The sequence below is a fragment of the Pantherophis guttatus genome, chromosome 6 (assembly GCF_059756535.1).
Source record: "Pantherophis guttatus breed Tessera chromosome 6, ASM5975653v1, whole genome shotgun sequence".
In the NCBI taxonomy this organism is placed as follows: domain Eukaryota; kingdom Metazoa; phylum Chordata; class Lepidosauria; order Squamata; family Colubridae; genus Pantherophis; species Pantherophis guttatus.
In genome coordinates this window covers 16,927,391-16,947,426 of record NC_142068.1, presented here as the reverse complement: position 1 = coordinate 16,947,426, position 20,036 = coordinate 16,927,391, and the positions used below count along the sequence as shown (strand labels likewise).

At 43.1% G+C, this 20,036-nt stretch overlaps 1 protein-coding gene across 3 annotated transcripts in view; it reads right to left on the bottom strand.

The window, feature by feature from the left end:
- The window catches only part of SPATA16 (spermatogenesis associated 16), a 211,815-nt gene that overhangs the window by 110,025 nt on the left and 81,754 nt on the right, over positions 1–20,036 (bottom strand). For 2 of the 3 annotated variants that reach the window (XM_034438961.3, XM_034438964.2), the window contains exon 4: positions 16,081–16,170. The exons of the other annotated variant lie outside the window; for it this stretch is intronic. In XM_034438961.3, coding sequence (XP_034294852.2) covers positions 16,081–16,170 — 90 coding nt within the window. The remainder of the gene's footprint in view (positions 1–16,080; positions 16,171–20,036) is intronic. 3 annotated transcript variants of the gene reach the window in all.

Below are 20,036 nucleotides of genomic sequence, written 5' to 3'. Positions count from 1 at the left end.
ATTCACACGACATGCCCAGCCAGCGTAAACGTCGCTGTTTGAATAGTGTATACATGCTAGAAATTCCAGCATGTTCCAAGACTGCACAATTAGGAGCGTTGTCCTGCCAGGTGATGCCAAGAATTCATCGGAGACAGTGCATATGAAAGGTGTTCAACTTTCTCTCTGTTGTGGCCCCGCCCTCTGAGCCTGTCCCATCGGAGGAAGAAAGCTCCGAGCATGAGGAAGAGGAGTCAGCCAGGCCTCCCTCTCCAGGCCCCTCCCCTCTGGCATTGTCTCAGGTGCCGGCCGAGGGAGAGGAGATTAGCAGGGAGACAGGTGGCTCGGATCAGAGTGACGGAGAAACATCATTCCTGGATGCACGCCTCCGAAGGCGTGATAAACGATTGCAGCAGCTCAGGAGGCGTGCTAGGGATTAGAACTGAGTCACTGGACCACACCCCAGAGACTATATAATAGAGGGTGGTGGTCAGTGATCCTTGTGACGAACAAAACTAACCTTGGATAGTCACTAAAGCCTCGTTCGGAACTGCTGAGAGAAATATTTATTGTTGTCGGACATTTGGAAGCTGAGTATTTATCTTTCTGTTTTTCTGTGAAAATAAAGGCACTTGGCAGACGGTGTGTCTATCGCTGCCAAGTTGGAGATAAAGAAACTGGGTGTGTTCCAAAGTGTTTCCTTAACCCTCGGCTGGCTGTGTTTGTGTGTGTGTGTGGACGGGGACAGATCACTCTCCTGCTGTGCGTAGAGGGTCCAAGACTACAAGAGTGTGCTCTTGTATTTGGGATGAATTAATAAAACAGAATTATAGAAATTTTGCAGAAATTGGAGTTGAAGATTGGTTGCTGAATGCCCTAAAAGCAAGAATCATGTGTGAAAACAAATAGAATGCTTTGCAAATGTTTCAAAGTGAGCAGAAAGTTAAAAAGAAGATTATGTGACACGTTCCCTTGGTCTGTTGCAAGGAATAATTGTTTTGCAATATAGAAATAAAAGCTGTACATAAAAGCATGCTTCACCCCATTTTGCTATATGGGAGTGGGAATGGAGTATTTTAAGAGAAACATAAATGTAGGTTGGTTGCAATGGGAATGACCCGTACTTAAGACCAAGACCCATGGATTAAACTAGAAGAGATAAAGTTAAGAATGAACGGTAATGGATAAATGGAGATCGAATGGAAACCTGTGTGACCAGTATAAAAGAAGTAGTTTGAGTGGTTTGCTCATGTAGAGAGAATAAATGGACATAGAATTGGAAAACAAATCTATGGAAGAAAAATGAATAGCTTGGGAAAAGACCAAGAAAGTCATGTTGGATGGAGTTTATGAGATCCTTCAAAAAGAAGAAGTGAAAAACTTAAGGAGCAAAAGGCAAATCAATATATGGATGTGCTGCAAATTTGGATGGATTGCAAGGTAGAAAGGTATAGTGAAATATATTGTAAATAAGAGCCTTGGTGGCGCAGGGGACTAAACTGCTGTTAAAGTAGCACTTAGCTGCCAGCTGCCTGCAATTACTGCGAGCTCAATTCTCACCAGGCTCAAGGTTGACTCAGCCTTCCATCCTTCCGAGGTAGGTAAAATGAGGACCCGATTTGTGGGGGCAATAAGCTGACTTTGTATAAAATAGAACACCGCTTAGAGGGCCCCAAAAAGCCCTACTAAGCAGGTATATACAAAAGTATGAAGGCTATTGCTTAATGCATTGTAAGCCGCCCTGAGTCTCCGGAGAAGGGCGGCATATAAATCGAACTAATAAATAAATAAATAATAAATAAAAAGTATATATAGTATAAAAGCTGTGTTTCCTTTCTCTAATCTCCATTTTTCCACTTGCCACTTTTTACTCCTTTTCTTTTCTTACATTTTGTATTTTATCAGACAATAACATCATGTATGTAATTCAGTCACTTAACTTTACGGCTCCAAACTTTACCGCTTTGCAGACCGGCAGGGAAGGGGAGAGGGGGTGGTTCTTCATGAGTGGCGGGCAAGCATGTGTGCATACGTAGCTCCATTTGCATAAGCATTGGGCAGACATACCTGCCACTCACATAACTGGAATTGTGCATGAACATGAACTGACAACTGCAGTGGTAAAGTGGAGCTGCATGCATGCCCATGTTTGCCTACCGCTTCTGCAGTCCAGTTCTGAACGGGCCTCAGCCCGGTAATGCAGGGGTGGGTTCCTCCCGGTTCGGCCCGGTTCCACTGAGCCGGTAGCGGTGACAATATGACATCACCGAACCGGTTCTCCCCCCTGCCCCCACCCTCTGCATTATTCTTACCTTTTATTTGGCCCCACCCCCAATCTATTGCTGCCTCCTGAGTCCCAGCTATCAGCTAGAATGAAAAAAACTGTTTAAACTCTTGCCGCGGGGCGTCAAAGGGCCGCCCTACAGCTGATCAGTGTTAAAAAAAAACAAATGAGTAGACCAGTGCCTGCAAAAATAAATGAGTAGACCTATGCCTGTAAAAATAAATGGGTAGACCAGTGCCTGCAAAAATAAATGGGTAGACCAGTGCTTGCAAAAATAAATGGGTAGACTGATGCCTGCAAAAATAAATGGGTAGACCAGTGCTTCCAAATATAAATGGGTAGACCAGTGCTTCCAAAAACAAATGAGTAGACCGGTACAGCTCTGAAAGCAGTTAAAAGCCTGGTAGACCAGTGCCTCTGCTAAATCCTAAAGAATTGTCACATGTTTATCAAGCCATGCCCACAAAATAAGCCACGCCCACAGAACCGGCAGTAAAAAAATTTAGAACCCACCCCTGCGGTAATGGTCCACAACTGGGGAGTTAAGGACCCCTGGCTTAAAGGCAGGTAAGGAAAATATTTCCAACTGATTGTGAGCCAAGGTGGCCCACTGGTTAGAATGCAGTACTGCAGGCTATTTCTGCCGGCTGCCTGCAATTTGACAGTTCAACTCTAACCGGGCTCAAGGTTGACTCATCCTTTCATCCTTCCAAGGTCAGTAAAATGAGGACTCTGTAAACCACTTAGAGAGGGCTGTAAAATACTATGAAGTGCTATATAAGTGCTATTGCTGTTGTCATTTGAAGATGCAGTGGTGTCAAGACCTGAGTCCTGAACTCTTCTGTAGCCAAAGAAATGCATCTTGGGAAGAAGCAACTCATCAAGGAAATAAACACCTGCTTTTACTGGTTTGGTAAAATGCTTTCGAAATAAGAGAAGGATAATCTCTAAACGTTTCTATGTTTTGATAGCACCCAGTGCCCTGAAGAACAAAACATACTCAAAACATGGGAATGTAGCCAAATCTGGAGAATCTACTAGATGTTTCCTCCTTTTCATTGAACAGAATACTGTGAGCTCATTTGGCAGATGTACATTTTATTGGTCATTTGCTTTACTTTTGAAAATTATTCAGAGTAACATCAAGGCTGCAGTTCATGACTTGCATTAGAGAATTCAGCAAACCAATGGAAATACTGACTGTATGGTTCCTTGTCCATTTCCTTCTCCACTGAACTGTTGACCTCACTACCAGTTAAACTTTTTTGCAGCTAGGATTCCACTTAGGTTTTGATTGTATGCCAAAGTTTGCACTGCGACAAATACATGGGATGAGGACATAATTACAGTTGATTCAATAGAATTGATTCAATAAAAATGCAATTAAAATTACATTAATCGAGTTAACTCGATAAGATCTCATTTGCATCCATCTTGACTCTTGGTTGCTTCTTTATTATTTATTTATTACATATATAAATCTACCTAGCTCCATAAGGACTTTGGATGTGGGAATTTCAGGCTGTGCAATGTGGAATTAAATCCTTCTTTGCCACTGCATCCAAATATGACAGATGATGTCCTCTTTTACATATGCTATGCTTGCAGTTGCAATGTGGTGGTTGAGATGAAATAGTAGGTTCGAATCTTGGCGTAGGAAATCAAGCCATAGTTTGCAATGTTTAAATGCAATGTTAAACTATGGTAAGTTTTAGTCGATGAAAGGAGAAAGGGAAAATGAAATAAGAAAGGGGGAAGAATGGTGTAATCTTAAATGTATCTGCTTGGGCACAGAATGAGAGATTTCTGGATGGAATCAATGAATAAAAATGTGTTTTAGATTGGATGGCCATCATAGCATGGTCTGAAGTTATCTTTCCAAGCAGCATTTTGTCTTAAATCACCCTTTTCAGGGGAAAGGCTTACTGTAAGAGAATGCCTTGTCTGACTCCTTAGTGAGGGCAAATAGCTTGCTTCTTTTCTTTATTTTTAATGAAGCTTTGCTGTGTCAGCCAATGTTGTGTCCAGAATTGGTGCACTTGATCCATTCCACTCTCCAGAGCACCTGGACAAATGTTCAACATTCAGTCTGAATTTATTTTCCATGAGCCAGAAGAAATAACAAAGCCCAGAGGTCCAAAGAAGTGTGCAGGAGAAGGCTGACTTTGGCTATCATAATTCATGTTTTTGTAATTTCCAGTTTGGACTAGAAAATTATGTTTTACACAAGGCTATTTCTGAAAAGCAAATGGAAGGTTCAATCACTCCCATTGCAAATTTGTGATATGATTGTGTTAAGGCAGGGGTGTCAAACTCAATTTCATTGACGGCCACATCAGGCTTGTGTTTGACCTGGGGGACTGGGGTGGTGACGGCCCGGGATGGGCATGGCCAGGGTGGGGGTGGCCAGCTCAACATCACTCGTCAAGGCTCCGTTTTCAGCTGCAATGGCCTCCTGAAGCCCTCTGCCAGCAAAAATGGAGCTCACAGAAGCTGCATGCGGCCTGCCCAGGCTCCCTTTTCACTGGCAGAAGCACTATGGGCTGATCCTTCACTGTTTCCAGGGTGGCCCCACGGGCCAGATCTAAGCACCCCATGGGCCGGATCTGGCCCGTGGGCCTTGAGTTTGACACCCCTGTGTTAAGAGCTCTGGTGATGCAGTGGTTAGAATGCAGTACTGCAGGCTAACTTTGCCCACAGCCAGGAGTTTGATCCTCAGTAGCTCAAGGTTGACTCAGCCTTCCATCTTTTTGAGGTCAGTAAAATGAGGCCCCAGATTGTTGGGTGTAATATGCTGACATTGCAACCCACTCAGAGAGTGCTGTAACCCACCATGGAGCAATATATAGGTCTAAGTGCTATTGCTATATGCAGCTGCCTGAATTTATAGACTACTAAAATTCTCATTTGTTTATCTGTTTGTCTGCTTGTACCCTTAAATTAGCCCAAATGATCTATTATGCTGCAACCATTTTTGAATTAACTTATTCAGATTCTGCTAACTTAAAGAATGCATGGAAATCTATTCCTGTGGAATTCACATTTCCATGATAATCAGACCAAGTTGTGGCCATTGCAGTGTCCCTGTGGTCATGTGATTTCCAATTTTCCCTACCCATTTCCCACAAGGAAATCTCAATGGGGAAGCCAGCAGGAAGTCGAAGTCACTCTCACTCCTTTTTTGCTCACCTGTAGCCTTCTTGTTTATTTGTTTAAGTAAGTTAATATTGACTTTGATAACAAGTCCATTTGCCACTACAATTATTTTTCTATTTATAATATGTACTATTCTTAAATGATCAAGGGACCATCAAGCCTTGGGGTGAAAAAAATCCGTGGTCAGCCTAGAATTTAATGTTCATTCTGGTCACATCAGACTGCACTATGTTTCTTTCAAAGGATGACCCAAGGGGGCACAAGGTTGTCTGGTAGCATATATAACTCTGAATTTCTTCAAGATTCAGCAGCTACCTTTCTATTTCCAGACTCAACGCAAGGAAATTTGTCTTTTCTTTTATAGCTTTAAATGAAAGAACACTTTTTACATCATGTTCTCCAGCATGCTTCCCAATCAATCTCAGAGCCCCTGGTACTGTACATGTTCTTTTACCAACTGTGGCTGGCTAATTTCCACCCGTGATTTGAGTTGCTATTGTTGCTACTTAAATTGGGCAAAAAGGTCCATTTTTATGTGCTGATTTGTAATAGAAATCACAGCAGCAGTGAAATCCTACCGGTTCGTACTGCTCCGGGCGAACCGGTAGTAAAAAAAACCCTACCGGTCAGGAGTGGGTTGTATTTACCTTTACTACCAGTTCGCAATGGGGCCATGCGTGCTCGCTCACTTCGCTTGCGCACGCACTTCTGCACATGTGCAGAAGCTTCCTGATGACGTCGGGGTCAGTGGGTGGAGTCTCCTGCCGGTTTTACTACCGGTTCTTGTGAACCGGTCTGAACAAGGGGCAACCCACCACAGCTACCGGTTCCTTTTGAACTGGTATTTCCGACTATCAGCTAGAAATCCTGCTTTCTAGTGACACAGCTGCTCCCTCTTGCTGTTATACTTACCTTCCGAAGTCTCCTTTTTCCGTGCATTTGGCGTGTACTGTGCATGTGTGCACGCGCAGTATGCATGTGTGCATGCTGTGCCTGTGCACACAGCATTTGTTTGGCGCGCAGCGCGCATGTGTAGCCAACGAACTGGTAGCAAACCAGTTCAGATTTCACCACTGAATCACAGGCATAATGGACTACTCATGTGCTGGAGGCAGAGCCTGTGATTATTATTATTTTTTTTAAAATAAAAGTGTTGTGTGAATGTTCATTTATGCCCTTATATTTAATCAATTATTTCTTTTATATTATAAAATTGCATCGGAGATTGTACAGAAATCTGGGTGACTTCATGTGTGTTGACTAATCAGTACTGAGTGCAGCTAACTCCTGCTGTTGGTAAACACGAAGGACTATTTGTTTTGTTTTTTTAAAAAATCAAAACTAAATTCCACAGAGAAATCATTACATGAGTTCTGAGGAGGTATAAAATGGATTACTTTGGTCTTGCTTCTCAGATTCAACTGTTTTGGATGATAATAAAAAGAACAGCCTTAAAGTTTCACACAAAGTGTATGACAATGCAGTTAGATCAGGGAGAGCACATTATTTTCCTGATCTGCAGAAATATTACAACAATGGAATTTATAAAGTTGGGCGATTGAGGAGGCAGAAGCAAGGTAGCGCGTGACAACAGCTCTTTATTGTAGCGTGAACTTCAGCAAAGGTTACAGGCAAACAGCTCCCTTTATATACCTTGCCGGCCAGGGAGCTGACCAATCACAAATGACCCATTGTTGTTTTAAATCTCCCGCCAAAACCATATACATAATAGAATTCTTATACACACCAAACAAAAACAGAAGGCTTGGGTGCATTGCAGTTTGCAATTTGTGTTTATTCTCAGTTAAAGCTTTGGGTTTTTTTAAAAAAAATAAATAAACAATAAGAATTGCCATGCATTAGTAGAGCCAATAAGAAAATCTGGAAAAAATTCACAAGCTGGCTATGAGTATCAGTTGCCTCTTTTTGTTCATTCTAACCATCTATCAATAATCATGTGGGTATGTCATTTTTCATTCCATTTATCTTATGGAGTAGTGCTTGGAAGATTTGTTTCCCCATCGGTTTATCTGGTCTTTTACTAAGACGGTATGATTAATCTTGAGAGTGAATTTCTGCTTAAAGAATGGAATTACTCCTCACTTTCATTATTCTTGGACCCAATCCCAACTAGATTTAGATACGTAGTAGAGGACAAAGGGAGAGGGAAAAGTATCTTTTTCTAGCAAATGATTTTGTGTCAACTCAAACTCAAATCCAACAATGGCCTTATGATTTTGTGTGAGCAAAGAATTCCGTGCTAATTATAATTACCAAGGTATTTTTAGTGACAGGATAGACAAGAGATCATAGAATCCTCAACTGTATGAACTTGATAGGAATTTATAAGCAATTTAATGCAACAAGCATTACTAGATGTAGGTTATTATCTTATCAGTGATGGTCATTGTTGAGGGTGAGGGTACATTCTCCGAGCTTGTGGGTCGGTTTCCGAACATTTTGTTACCAGGCTAGGTAACATTTCAGCAGAGTTTAGGGGATGTCAGTGTTCTTCTGTTTATAAGGCCTTCAGGTCAGTGGTGAAATCCAAATTTTTTTACTACCAGTTCTGTGGGCGTGGCTTGGTAGGCGTGGCAGGGGAAGGATACTGCAAAATCTCCATTCCCTCCCCACTCCTGGGAGAAGGATATTGCAAAATCTCCATTCCCACCCCACTCTGGGGCTAGCCAGAAGTGGCATTTGCTGGTTGTCTGAACTACTCAAAATTTCCGCTATCAGTTCTCCAGAACCTGTTAGAACCTGCTGGATTTCACCCTTGCTTCAGGTGTGGGTGTGTCAGTTGGGGGTCTTGTGATGGGTCAGCTGGTAACGAAACATTCGGAAACCCACCCACAAGCTCAGAGAATGAACCCGAAACCTTCATTCTTAGCTTATCCGCAGTTTATTGGGGGCAATAAGCTGACTTTGTATAAAATAGAACACTGCTTAAGGGGGGCCAAAAAGCCCTATTAAGCAGGTATATACAAAAGTATGAAGGCTGTTACTTGTAAGCCACCCTGAGTCTCCGGAGAAGGGCGGCATATAAATTGAACTAATAAATAAATAAAATAAATAAACCTCATCCTAGCTACAGATATTCACCACTATTGTAAATGGTCATTGGTATTATGCCACGGATGAAATGCTCCCAGATCAGACCGGATCGCCTGATCCGGTAGCGATTTTTCCCTGTGGTTCAGTGATCCGTAGCAATTGTCACCCGGGTGTCATTACTTCCTGGTTTTAACCAGGAAGTAATGTTTTTTTACCTTCTGCGCATGCGTAGAAGATGTGCACACATGCATGGCGCGCACGTGTGATGCGCACATGCTTCCAAACTGGTAAGAAAGGTAAATAGATTTCACCCCTGTATTATGCTATATGCCATGCTGCCTTCACCACAGAACTGAAAGCTGCTTCCCCATCCTCTTATTATTTTCCATGGTTCTTCCTAATTCACATTTATTTTTCTTTGCTAGCATTTTCCTGCTAGTGCAAGGTCTGCTTACACACACACACACACACACACACACAGAAAAGTGGTTGGATTATATTGTGAAATATGACTACAGGTGCTTTAGTCCTTGATTTACAACAGTTCATTTAGTGACCGCTTAAGTGAAAAAAGTGACCTATGGCTATTTTTCACATTTATGACCCTTGCAGCATCCCCATGATCATGGGATCGAAATTCAGATCATGGCAACTGGCATATACCATGTTTCCCTGAAAATAAGACCCTGTCTTATATTTTTTTGAGCCCTGAAATAAGCGCTTGGCCTTATTGCCATGTGCTCAAAAGCCCGATTGGGCTTATTATCAGGGGATATCTTATTTTGGGGAAAACAGGGTATTTATAACTGTTGCAGTGTCCTGGAGTGACGTGATCATCTTTTGCGACCTTCTGAGGAGCAGAATCAATAGGGAAGCCAGATTCACTTAACAACCATGTGACTAACTTAACAACTGCAAATGATTCATTTAACAACTGTGGCAAGAAAAGGTCATAAAACGGGTCAAAATTCACTTGACAACTTGTTTAGCAACAGAAATGTTGGGCGTCAATTGTGATCCCAAGTTGAGAACTACTTCTACAAATTTTAGTCTTCAGCAAGAAGTCAGCAACAAGGTCCTCCCGGAACCCATCCCTCTCTTTCTTGCAAATGGTGCTTCCACACAATGGCCAGAGAAATTTTGGACTGAATTGTGGTCATAAACTGAGCACTACCTGTATGTGTTTATGTATATCCCTAGGAGAGGAAGAGTAGGTTGAAAGGAAGAGCAGCCGCCAATTTATAAGCAACTTCGCTTGTGTATCTTCGAACGGACCCTGATTCTTAATTTCAATGGCAGATATTTCAGGATAGCACTGTCAGCTCATTAAAGATTTACCATTGCCACATTAACCTTAATGCTCTCTTTTTATGAGCATGTTATTCTTTCTACAAAGTCTAGCGTTAGTCTTCACTACAGTTTATTTGAAAGTTTCCCTAACACTCTATTTCACCCGCACAACAATTTCATTAGCTGTTCTTGTAGTTTCTAAGTCTTCAGAAACTGCTTCTTTACATTTCATTAAATATATTTTCATTGGAAAACAAGTGTGTGCACTTATGTGTGTTCTTCTTGATTTCATTGAGGGCCGCATCAGGGTTGTTTTTGGCCGTGGGGGCATGGCCAGGGTGGGTGTGGCCAGCTTGACGTCACTCATCGAGGCTCTGTTTTTGGCCACAATGGCCTCCTGCAGCCCTCTGCCACTGGAAACAGAGCCTGGGAAGGGAGTGTGCAGCTCTCCCAACAGTGGTGGGTTGCTACTGGTTTGCCCCGGATTGGGCGAACCGGTAGGGTGGCGGTGGGAGGCTCTGCCTACCCGCCCGGATGCTTCTACGCATGCGCAGGAGCATCATGCGTGCGCAAGCACCCAAGCGCCCATGAGCAAACTTTTGAAATCCCCCCTGTCTCCCGAGCCCCATTTTCACTGGCAGAGGGTTGCAGGAGGCCGTCGCGATCAAAAATGGAGCCTGAGAGGCCCACACATGGCCCTCCCCAGCTCTGTTTTCGCTGGCAGAGGCACTGCGGGCCGGTCCATTGCTGTCCTCAAGCTTGGCAACTTTACGTAGATACATAGACTTCATTTCCCAGAATTCCACAGTCCACATACCTTAAATACTTTGAGAAATACTGCAACAGATATTAGTCCGTGTACATATCTGTGTGTTTATATACACATGCAAACATGCAATGTTTTTTGGCTGAAGAAATCAACATGCTAATATTAAGGATTTTCGATATCTGTGCTGACAGATGTTTTAACAAACATCTGGCCAAACTCAAAAATACAGCTTGAGAAAGATGCAAGTGTTTTCAAATACAGTGGTTTTGAGGAATAGCTTTCCTTCTCAAACCAATTTTATGATTGCTCTCTTTTCTTGGAATAAGAAGTAAAATCAGCTTGCCAGGTACCAATACAAGAGCCAGCCAGTTCCTGTCCTGTTGCCTGTGAGCCGTTCAGAGAAGCATCGTAAAGCAGCTCACTCCGCCTCTGAAGATGCCAGCCACAGCCACTTTCAAAATGTCAGGACCGGAGAAAACTAGAGCAAGACCGTGAAGCTCAAAATCTCATCACTACCTGATTGATGCCAGCCATGAAAGCCTAAACCATTATAGAAGAAAGGAAAAAGATCTTTTAAAAGTTAAATAGGATCTTTCTTTTTAACAATGAGCATGAGCTTTTCTGTATTAATTAAGCCAGAGGTCTTCAAACTTGGCAGCTTTAAGACTTGTGGACTTCAGCTCCCAGAATTCTCCAGCCAGCATAGCTGGCTGGAGAATTCTGGGAGTTGAACAGTGGTGGGTTCCTCCCGGTTCAGCCCGGTTCCACCGAGCCAGTAGCAGTGATAATATGACGTAACCGAACCAGTTCTGCCCCGCCCTCTGCCCCTCCACGTTATTCTTACCTTTTATTTGGCCCCACCCCCAATCTATTGCTGCCTCCTGAGTCCCAGCTGATCTGCTAGAAGGAAAAAAGCTATTTAAACTCTTGCGGCGGGGCTTCAAAGGGCCGCCCTACAGCTGATCAGTGTTAAAAGGCAGTGTGCTGGTAGACTAGTGCCTGCAAAAACAAATGAGTAGACCGGTACAGCTCTGCAAGCAGTTAAAAGCCTGGTAGACCAGTACCTCTGCTAAATCCTAAAGAATAAATGAGTAGACCAGTGCCTGCAAAAATAAATGGGTAGACCAGTGCCTGCAAAAACAAATGAGTAGACTGGTACAGCTCTGCAAGCAGTTAAAAGCCTGGTAGACCAGTACCTCTGCTAAATCCTAAAGAATAAATGAGTAGACCAGTGCCTGCAAAAACAAATGAGTAGACCGGTGCCTGCAAAAATAAATGGGTAGACCAGTGCCTGCAAAAACAAATGAGTAGACCAGTACAGCTCTACAAGCAGTTAAAAGCCTGGTAGACCAGTACCTCTGCTAAATCCTAAAGAATAAATGAGTAGACCAGTGCCTGCAAAAATAAATGAGTAGACCGGTACAGCTTTGTAAGCAGTTAAAAGCCTGGTAGACCAGTACCTCTGCTAAATCCTAAAGAATTGTCACATGACCACCAACCCACGCCCACAGAATAAGCCACGCCCACAGAACAGGTAGTAAAAAAATTTAGAACCCACCCCTGGAGTTGAAGTCCACAAGTCTTAAAGCTGCCAAGTTTGGGGATCCCTGAATTAAGCTATCGTTCCTTTTAAGAATAAGCTCGGGTGCTAAGACTAGCTGAAAATGGGAAACAAAGAATTGTTTCCTAATAAAGTTGGTTGGTATTGAAGATGCCCTAACAACAAGAGTTAGCCTTGAAGATGAGATGGCTTCAGAGGATGAACTTGACTTGAAGATGAGCTTGCCTTCAAAAATTGTGAGTGCTCCATTACTGGAAGCTTTCAAAAGAAGACTGGGCAGCTATTTGTCTGAAAGAGTGTAGGGTCTCCTGCTCGAGCAGGGAATTGGACCTGCAGACTTCCTAGGTTTCTTCCAATTGTGTTATTCTATGATTCTACCTAATTCTATGTTTATTTACCTGAAAATGGGAGCACAAACAGCAGGAGAGAAACATCAGCATATTTGCAGAAGTTCTGATGTTTTCTCCCTGATATCATAGGGAGTCTGAAATCACTCAAGTTGAATGTCAGATGCAAAAGAAAAAACAAACCATTTGGGAATGGAGAAGCAGAGAGCTGGGAATACAATGCTTTTCTTGGAAGAAACAACTGGGACTGACAATATGCACATTTCATTAAATGTAATTGATTCATTCATTAATAACAAGACAGAAGATTCACCAACTAAAACATTTTAATTAGTTGAGAAGTATATTCCTCTTTTTCCTACGAAAATGTTGCCTATAATAGAAAATATGCAAGAAATCATTTTCAAGAAATATATATTCCCACTTTGCAAACCAAGTGCAGGTGGAATTTTCTTGATTTCTTTACCAGCTGATTAAAGTGGTGGATGAGGATAATAGAGAGACCTAAATTCAAGTCTGCCCTTGGAAATTGAAAGATTTGGACCTGCTTGCTCTCAGTTTGAGAAACTTCCCAGAGTTGTTGTTGGGAGAATAAAATGAGGGCATGTTTGTATGAAGCATGGGATATAACTTTAAGAAATCCATAAATGCACATTTTTTTCTTTGTTTCTTTAATCAGAAATAGAAAAACAATTCTGCAATATAACAGCACAGGTTAGGCCCCATTTAACATATATGTAATAATAGGATGTCTGTAGAAAAGGACCAGGCTTACATGATAACACATATGATGTTGCTTACCCTCCTGAATGCTATCTGGAAGAGTTATGCCAAGCTCTTGGCCAAGTTGTGTGCCTTGGCCAAGTTGTGTGCCTTGGCCAAGAGCCAAGATTGGTCAAGGCACACAACTTCCGCCAGCATTTGTGTGTTGCAAATTGATTATGGGCCATCACATTTTTTTTTCATTCCTAGTGACCGCGTAGATTTTCTCCTAGAAGACAATCTAGCCCCAACCTGTTCTTTCAATTGTCAGAGTTTGTTGCCGCAATCACATCCAGAAAGCACACACAGGTAACTGATTCAGCAGGATTCATTAACTTCTCTTTATATATGATATAACACATGAAATAAATATACAATACCAAAAGCAGAGGAGAGAACAGTTTCCAGTTTCAGTACAGAGAGTAGGCTAGTTTCAGTTTCAGTTCTGAGCACAGAGCTAAGCCACACCCAGGCTCTAAAACTGTTTCAGTCACCAATCAGCTCCCATTGGCTGATCTGTTGCCATGCCTATTCATTGGCTGACCTTGTTACTATACCTCTTTCAGACTATGAACTAAATACACTGACATCAACCTCCCAAAGGTTCATTCATTGCAATTGTAACTGAGATTTGATGTAAAACTCCTCTATTAATTAAAAGTTTCCTGTTTCCACTTCCTATTTGACTTGCTTGTGTATACAGTAGATTACTGTATACACACTTAAGAGTTGTGGTGGCACAGTGGTTAGAATGCAGTACTGCAGGATTAACTCACTGGTCACTCCATGAGTTCGATCCTGACTGACTCAAGGTTGACTCAGCCTTCCATCCTTCCGAGGTTGATAAAATGAGGACCCAGATTGTTGGGGGCTGACTCTGTAAACCGCTTAGAGAGGACTGTAAAGCACTATGAAGCGGTATATAAGTCTAAGTGCTATTGCTATTACTGTAAACCAGACATTCCCAACATGGTCAAAGGTGCTGTCGCTCGACTTACAACAGTTCATTTAGTGACTGTTTGGAGTTACAACGGCAATGAAAAAAAGACACTTATGACCATTTTTCACACTTATCACCATTGTGGCATCCCCATGGTCATGTGATATACATGACAACCGATTCACATTTATGACGGTGGCAGTTTCCCAGGGTCATGGAATCCCCTTTTGGAACCATCTGACAAGCAAAGTCTATGGGGGAACCAGATTCACTTAACAACCGTGTTACTAATCTAACAGCTGCGGTGATTCACTTAGCAACTGTGGCAAGAAAAGTCACAAAATGGGAAAAAACTCACTTAACAACAGAAGTTTTGGGCTCACTTGTGGTGGTAAGTTGAGGACCAGGCTTCCACGTTCTTTCCAGTCTCCCAACGGTGCACTCATTGCAACTGTAACTGAGGTTTGTTGGAAAACTCCCATGTTAATTAAAAGTTTCCTGTTTCCCTTTCCTATTTGACTTCAGTCTTTTACAGTACTGTAAACCAGACATTCCCAACATGGCCAAAGTAGCTGCCCCTGTGGATTTATATGTCAGGTTTCCATGACTGGAACTTGGCAGCTTATCACAGATCTCTTGACACTTCCCTGCACCCTTAGCTCCATTGCTTGATTAGACTTGGCAGAAGGCTCACCCTGTAGGGCTCAGCTAAATAAGACTCTTTATTGAGGGCAAGTACAAAGCCATACGAAGCTGCTGATTGCTCATGGCCAGTGAGAGAGGGAAAATAACGTCTGAATCCTCAATAGTTTCAGTTAGTTGTTTCTTCCTTTTGTCCTTCTCCACAAATTAACAGACTCCTGGCCCAGAGTTTGGTAGGTCTGAAGCCAAGTGGTTAATGCAGGGGTCAGCAACCTGCGGCTCTGGAGCCGCATGTGGCTCTTTCACCCCTCTGTTGTGGCTCCCTGTCACACAAAATATGTGTCACAACCATCAATGTGCGAAACCCGCCGGCACACAATTTATTGAGCTTTTCAATCCCCAGTAGGCCAACCATGGATAAATCCAAGAAAAGAAAAGTTTCAGAAGAAAACAGAAGGTTTAATTCAATTACATATGCTAATTTTGTGGCCGCTCAAGAAATAGTCAGGCACAGGAAGGGTTTTGTGGCTCCCGGTGCTTTATTTTTTGTGGGAAACAGGTCCAAATGGCTCTTTGAGTGTTTAAGGTTGCAGACCCCTGGGTTAATGTATACCATCCCTGGTCCGAGAACTCCACTTCAACTCTCTTCATATTATAGACATTGGAGCCACCGGTGGGCTTCAAAATTTTTAGCAAAGGGTTCTCTGCCTGGTTGCTGGGTGGGCGTGGCCATGGTGGGCGTGGCCTAGCGGCCTCCTGCACCATGGTGGACAGGTGTTTTTGCCCTCACCGGGCTCCGGAGGTTTTCTTCGAACCTCTGGGAGGGCAAAAACGGTCTACCCAGGCTCCGGAGGTCCTCTGGAGGCCGGAAATGGGCCCAAACTTCCCAAATTTTGGTAGGCCCATTTTTCACCCTCCCCAAACCTTTGCACATGCCCTGCATTTATGTGTATCCAAAATGGGCCATGTGGGGACTCCTGGGAACGGTTGGGTGGGGTAGGTGGGGCCACCCAGGAGTTCTCTGAACTGCACAGAATCTTAGCTAGAGATTCTCCCAAACCCCTGCGAACCCCCAGCAGCCCACCCCTGATTGGAGCCCAAGGTATATGAAAGGCTCTATTATTGGGGGAAAGGGAGAAAACCAGAAGGTTGGGTTGGAAGGTGTGATGCAATGAGGCATAGGTTATTTCCATGGTCTTCTTAACCTTTGTAGATTGCAAAAAGGAAAAAAAAGGGGGGGGGGGAGGGGAAATTGAGGCAGGAAAGCTGCCCCATGAATCAGGGGTACAAACCTACCTTGCAGCTTCAGAATATCGCTCTAAGCATCGGAAGATGGCAGCTTGACGAAGATGGTTGCGAAAATAGGCAGGGTTCAGAATTACACTCCTTCGAAAACAGCAAACAAATGTTTAGGTCAAAGATTCAAAGGGACATCATACGGTAGAACTTTTTAACATCTAACTCTGGGGAGTACAGATAATCCTTGACTTACAACTTGTCATTTAGCAGGTTCAATGTTACAGCATAAGTACTAAAGGTACTTATGACCCATGATTTGAAGTTTCAATGCCATGAGCGTCCCTCTGTGGTCAGATGATATCACATTTTCGATGCTTAGCAACCAGCCTGCATTTATAGTTATTTTCAGTATCCTGTAGTCAGGTGATTGTAATTCGTGATTTTTTTTTCTGACTATTTTTTTCCTACTTATTTTGTCTGCCCATTGCAGACAGTAAATTTGCTTGCAGACCATGAGAATCAATTTATGACTGACACATTTGTTTAACGACTGTTGCAAAAAAATGTCACAAAAATCAGGTTGGGCACTTGGATGTCTTGACTTTCAACTATTGTGACATAGTGTGCGACAGAAACCAAAAAAGCTAATGCAATCCTTGGTTGTATAAACAGAGGGATAGAATCAAAATCATGTGAAATATTAGTACTGCTCAGGGGTTAAATGTTCCCAGTTCGGACCGGATCGCCCAATCCAGTAGCGGTGGCGGCGGGTGGTTCGGAGAACAGGTAGCAAAAATCCCTGCCTCCCCCCCTTGCGCAGCTGAGCAGCGCGATCATCAGAGGCTTTTTAAAATTATTTTTAAAAGCATTTTTTCTACAACCTCTTTTAAAAGTAAAAAAAAAAGCCTCTGATAATCACGTGGCTCAGCTGGGATCGTCAGAGGCTTTTAAAAGCATTTTTTCTACAACCTCTTCGGGTGAAAAAATGCTGTTAAAAGCCTCTGACGATCCCAGCTGAGTTCCCTGATCGTCAGAGGCTTTTAAAAGCATTTTTTTTTACAACTCTTCGGCCAAAGAGGTTGTAGAAAAAATGGTTTTAAAAGTAAAAAAAAAAAAAAATTAGTCACGCCCACCCAGTCACATTATCCCCCCCACCAAGCCACGCCTACAGAACCGGTAGTAACAAATTTTACATTTCACCACTGGTACTGCTTTATAAAGCTTTAGTAAGGGCACGCCTGCAATACTAAATCCAATTTTGGTCACCACATTACAAAAAAGATGTTGAGACTTTGGAAAAAGAGCAAAGAAGAGCAACTAGGACAGTGATGGTGAACCTATGGCACATGTGCCGGAAGTGGCACGCAGAGCCATCTCTCCGGGCTCGCGAGCCATTGCCTGTTTATTTATTTATTTATTTATTTATTTATTTATTTATTTATTTATTTATTTAATGCAATTTATATGCCGCCCTATCTCCGAGGACTCAGGGCGGCTCACAACAGTAAAATGCATAATTCCTTATTAAAACGATATAAAATTAAAATTGAATTTAAAACAGTTTAAAATTCATTAAAAACCCCCCATCAGTCCAGGCTACGGAACAACCAGGTCTTCAACTTGCGGTGGAATGAGCGAAGATCAGGGGCCATCCAGAGTGCCAACGGAAGTTGGTTCCAAAGGGTGGGTGTGCCCACAGAAAAAGCTCTCCCCCTGGGGGTCGCCAGCCAACACTGTCTGGCCGACGGCACCCTGAGGAGGCCCTGTCTGTGGGAATGCACCGGGCGATTGGGGATTGTCGCTGGCTGCAGGGGGTCCGACAGATATCCCATTGCCAGATCTCCTGTTGCTCTTCCAGTTTCCATTATGCTGGTCAATTGGTTTTCATGCCCGCGCGAGCACAGGAAATCGGAAGAGCAGCCGCCAGGTGCGCATGCGCACGCCGGGAAAATGATCTTCTGGTTTTCAGCACATGCATCCACACCGGACAGCTGGTCTTCATGCAAGCACGCATGCACACCAGAAACCAGAAGATCATCTTCCCAGCACATGCATGTGCACTGGGTGGCTGCTCTTCCAGTTTCCGGCACGCGCATGCATGCATGCACTCCTGTTTCAGCAGTCAGTGCTGAAAAGGTTTGCAAACACTGAACTAGGATGATTAAAGGTCTGGAGACAAAAACATATGAAGAAGGGTTGTAGGATTTGGGTATGGCTGGTCTAGAGAAGCTAGACTAGGGGTGATAGGATAGCAGTATTCCAGTATTTGAGAGGCTGCCACATAGAAGAGGGGTTCAATTTATTTTCCAAAGTATCAGACGGCAGGACAAGAAACAATGGATGGAAATTAATCAGGCAGAGAAGCGACCTGGGATTAAGGAGAAACTTCCTAACAATGAGGACAATTAACCAGTGGAATAGTTTGCTTACAGAAGTTGTAGGTGCTTAGGGAGAGAGGAGTAGAGGGACAGGTAGGAAGGAGAGAGGAGAAGGGAGGAAAAGAGAGAGAGAGAGAGAAGAAAGGGAAAAGGAGAGGAAGAAAGAGAGGGGAAATAAGAGTAGGAGAGAGGGTTAGAAAGCGGGGAGGAGTGGGGGAAAGGAAGGGGAAGGAGAGGAGGAAAGAAGAAAGTTGAAAAGAATAGAAGAAAGGGAGGGAAGGGTAAGGGGGAGAAGGAGAAGAATGGTTGTTGTGAAAGAAGGGAGATATGGAATGGTAGAAAAGCAACTCCAAATGTATTTTAAAGTTTTAGGATGAAGAATGAAACAATATGGAAACCAAAAGAAAATATGTGTGATAAAAATGGTTAAAGAGATTCTACATTTATACATGTTTTATGAGAAATAAAAATTAAAAAACTTTTATATATAAAAAAAGAAGTTGTAGGTGCTTCATCACTGGAGATTTTTAAGAAAAAACTGTACAGATATCTATCTGAAATGGTATAGAGCAGTGACGGCAAACCTTTTTGGCATCTGGGATGCGTCCCAGAAGAGGAGCTGCCCAGTGGGCATGTGCGCATCTGAAATTGAACTTCTGGTTTCCGGCGCGCACATGCACACCAGCCAGCCAGTCTTCTGGTTAATGGCGCGCATGCGCGCGAGACGATCAGCTGGCCGGAGCACATGCTCACGCTGGAAAACAGAAGACCACCTCTTCCAGTTTCTGACACTGCTGTACGCACAAAGGCCAACTGATCATCATGTGCGCATGCATGCCAGAAACCTGGAAGAGGAACGAGTGACGCCACGTGTGCCAGACAATATGGTTCCGTGTGCCACTTCGGGCACGCGTTCCATAGGTTCGCCATCATGGGTATAGAGTCTCCAGCTCTATTCTGATTGATTATTTCCATGACGGTCATAGGCCAAGGACTACCTTGGCCTATGACCAGGGTAGCAGAAGACGAGACCGCCTTCTGCTACCGATAACCTCCCACTGGCCAATATGCTCTCACAGAGAGGGCCTCCTCAGGATGTCATCGGTCAAGCAATGTCAGCTGGCGGCCCCCAGGGGGAGGGCCTTCTCTTTGGGAGCACACACCGTCTGGAACGAGCTACCTCTCGGAATACGACTGATCCCGGATCTCCACACTTTCTGTAAGGCCCTAAAGACGTTTTTATTTCAGCAAGCTGGCCTGGCCTGAATAGGTTTCATGGGTTAGTTTTTTAATTGTATAGCTTGGGGTTTTAAATTGGGAGGCCGATTAATTTAATTTATTTTTAGTCATCTTAACTTTTATATTGTATGTTTTTTAATTTTCGGCTGTTCACCGCCCTGAGTCCCTTCGGGGAGAAGGGCAGTATATAAATTCAATTAATAATAATAATAATAATAATAATAATAATAATAATAATAATAATACCTGAATGTTGGCTGTATAAGTAGACCTCCGCTTACAACCATTTGTTTAGTGACGATTCAAAGTTACAATGACATTGAAAAAGTGTCTTATGACCATTTTTCACATTGCTGCAACATCCCCATGGTCACATGAACAAGATTCACATTGCTG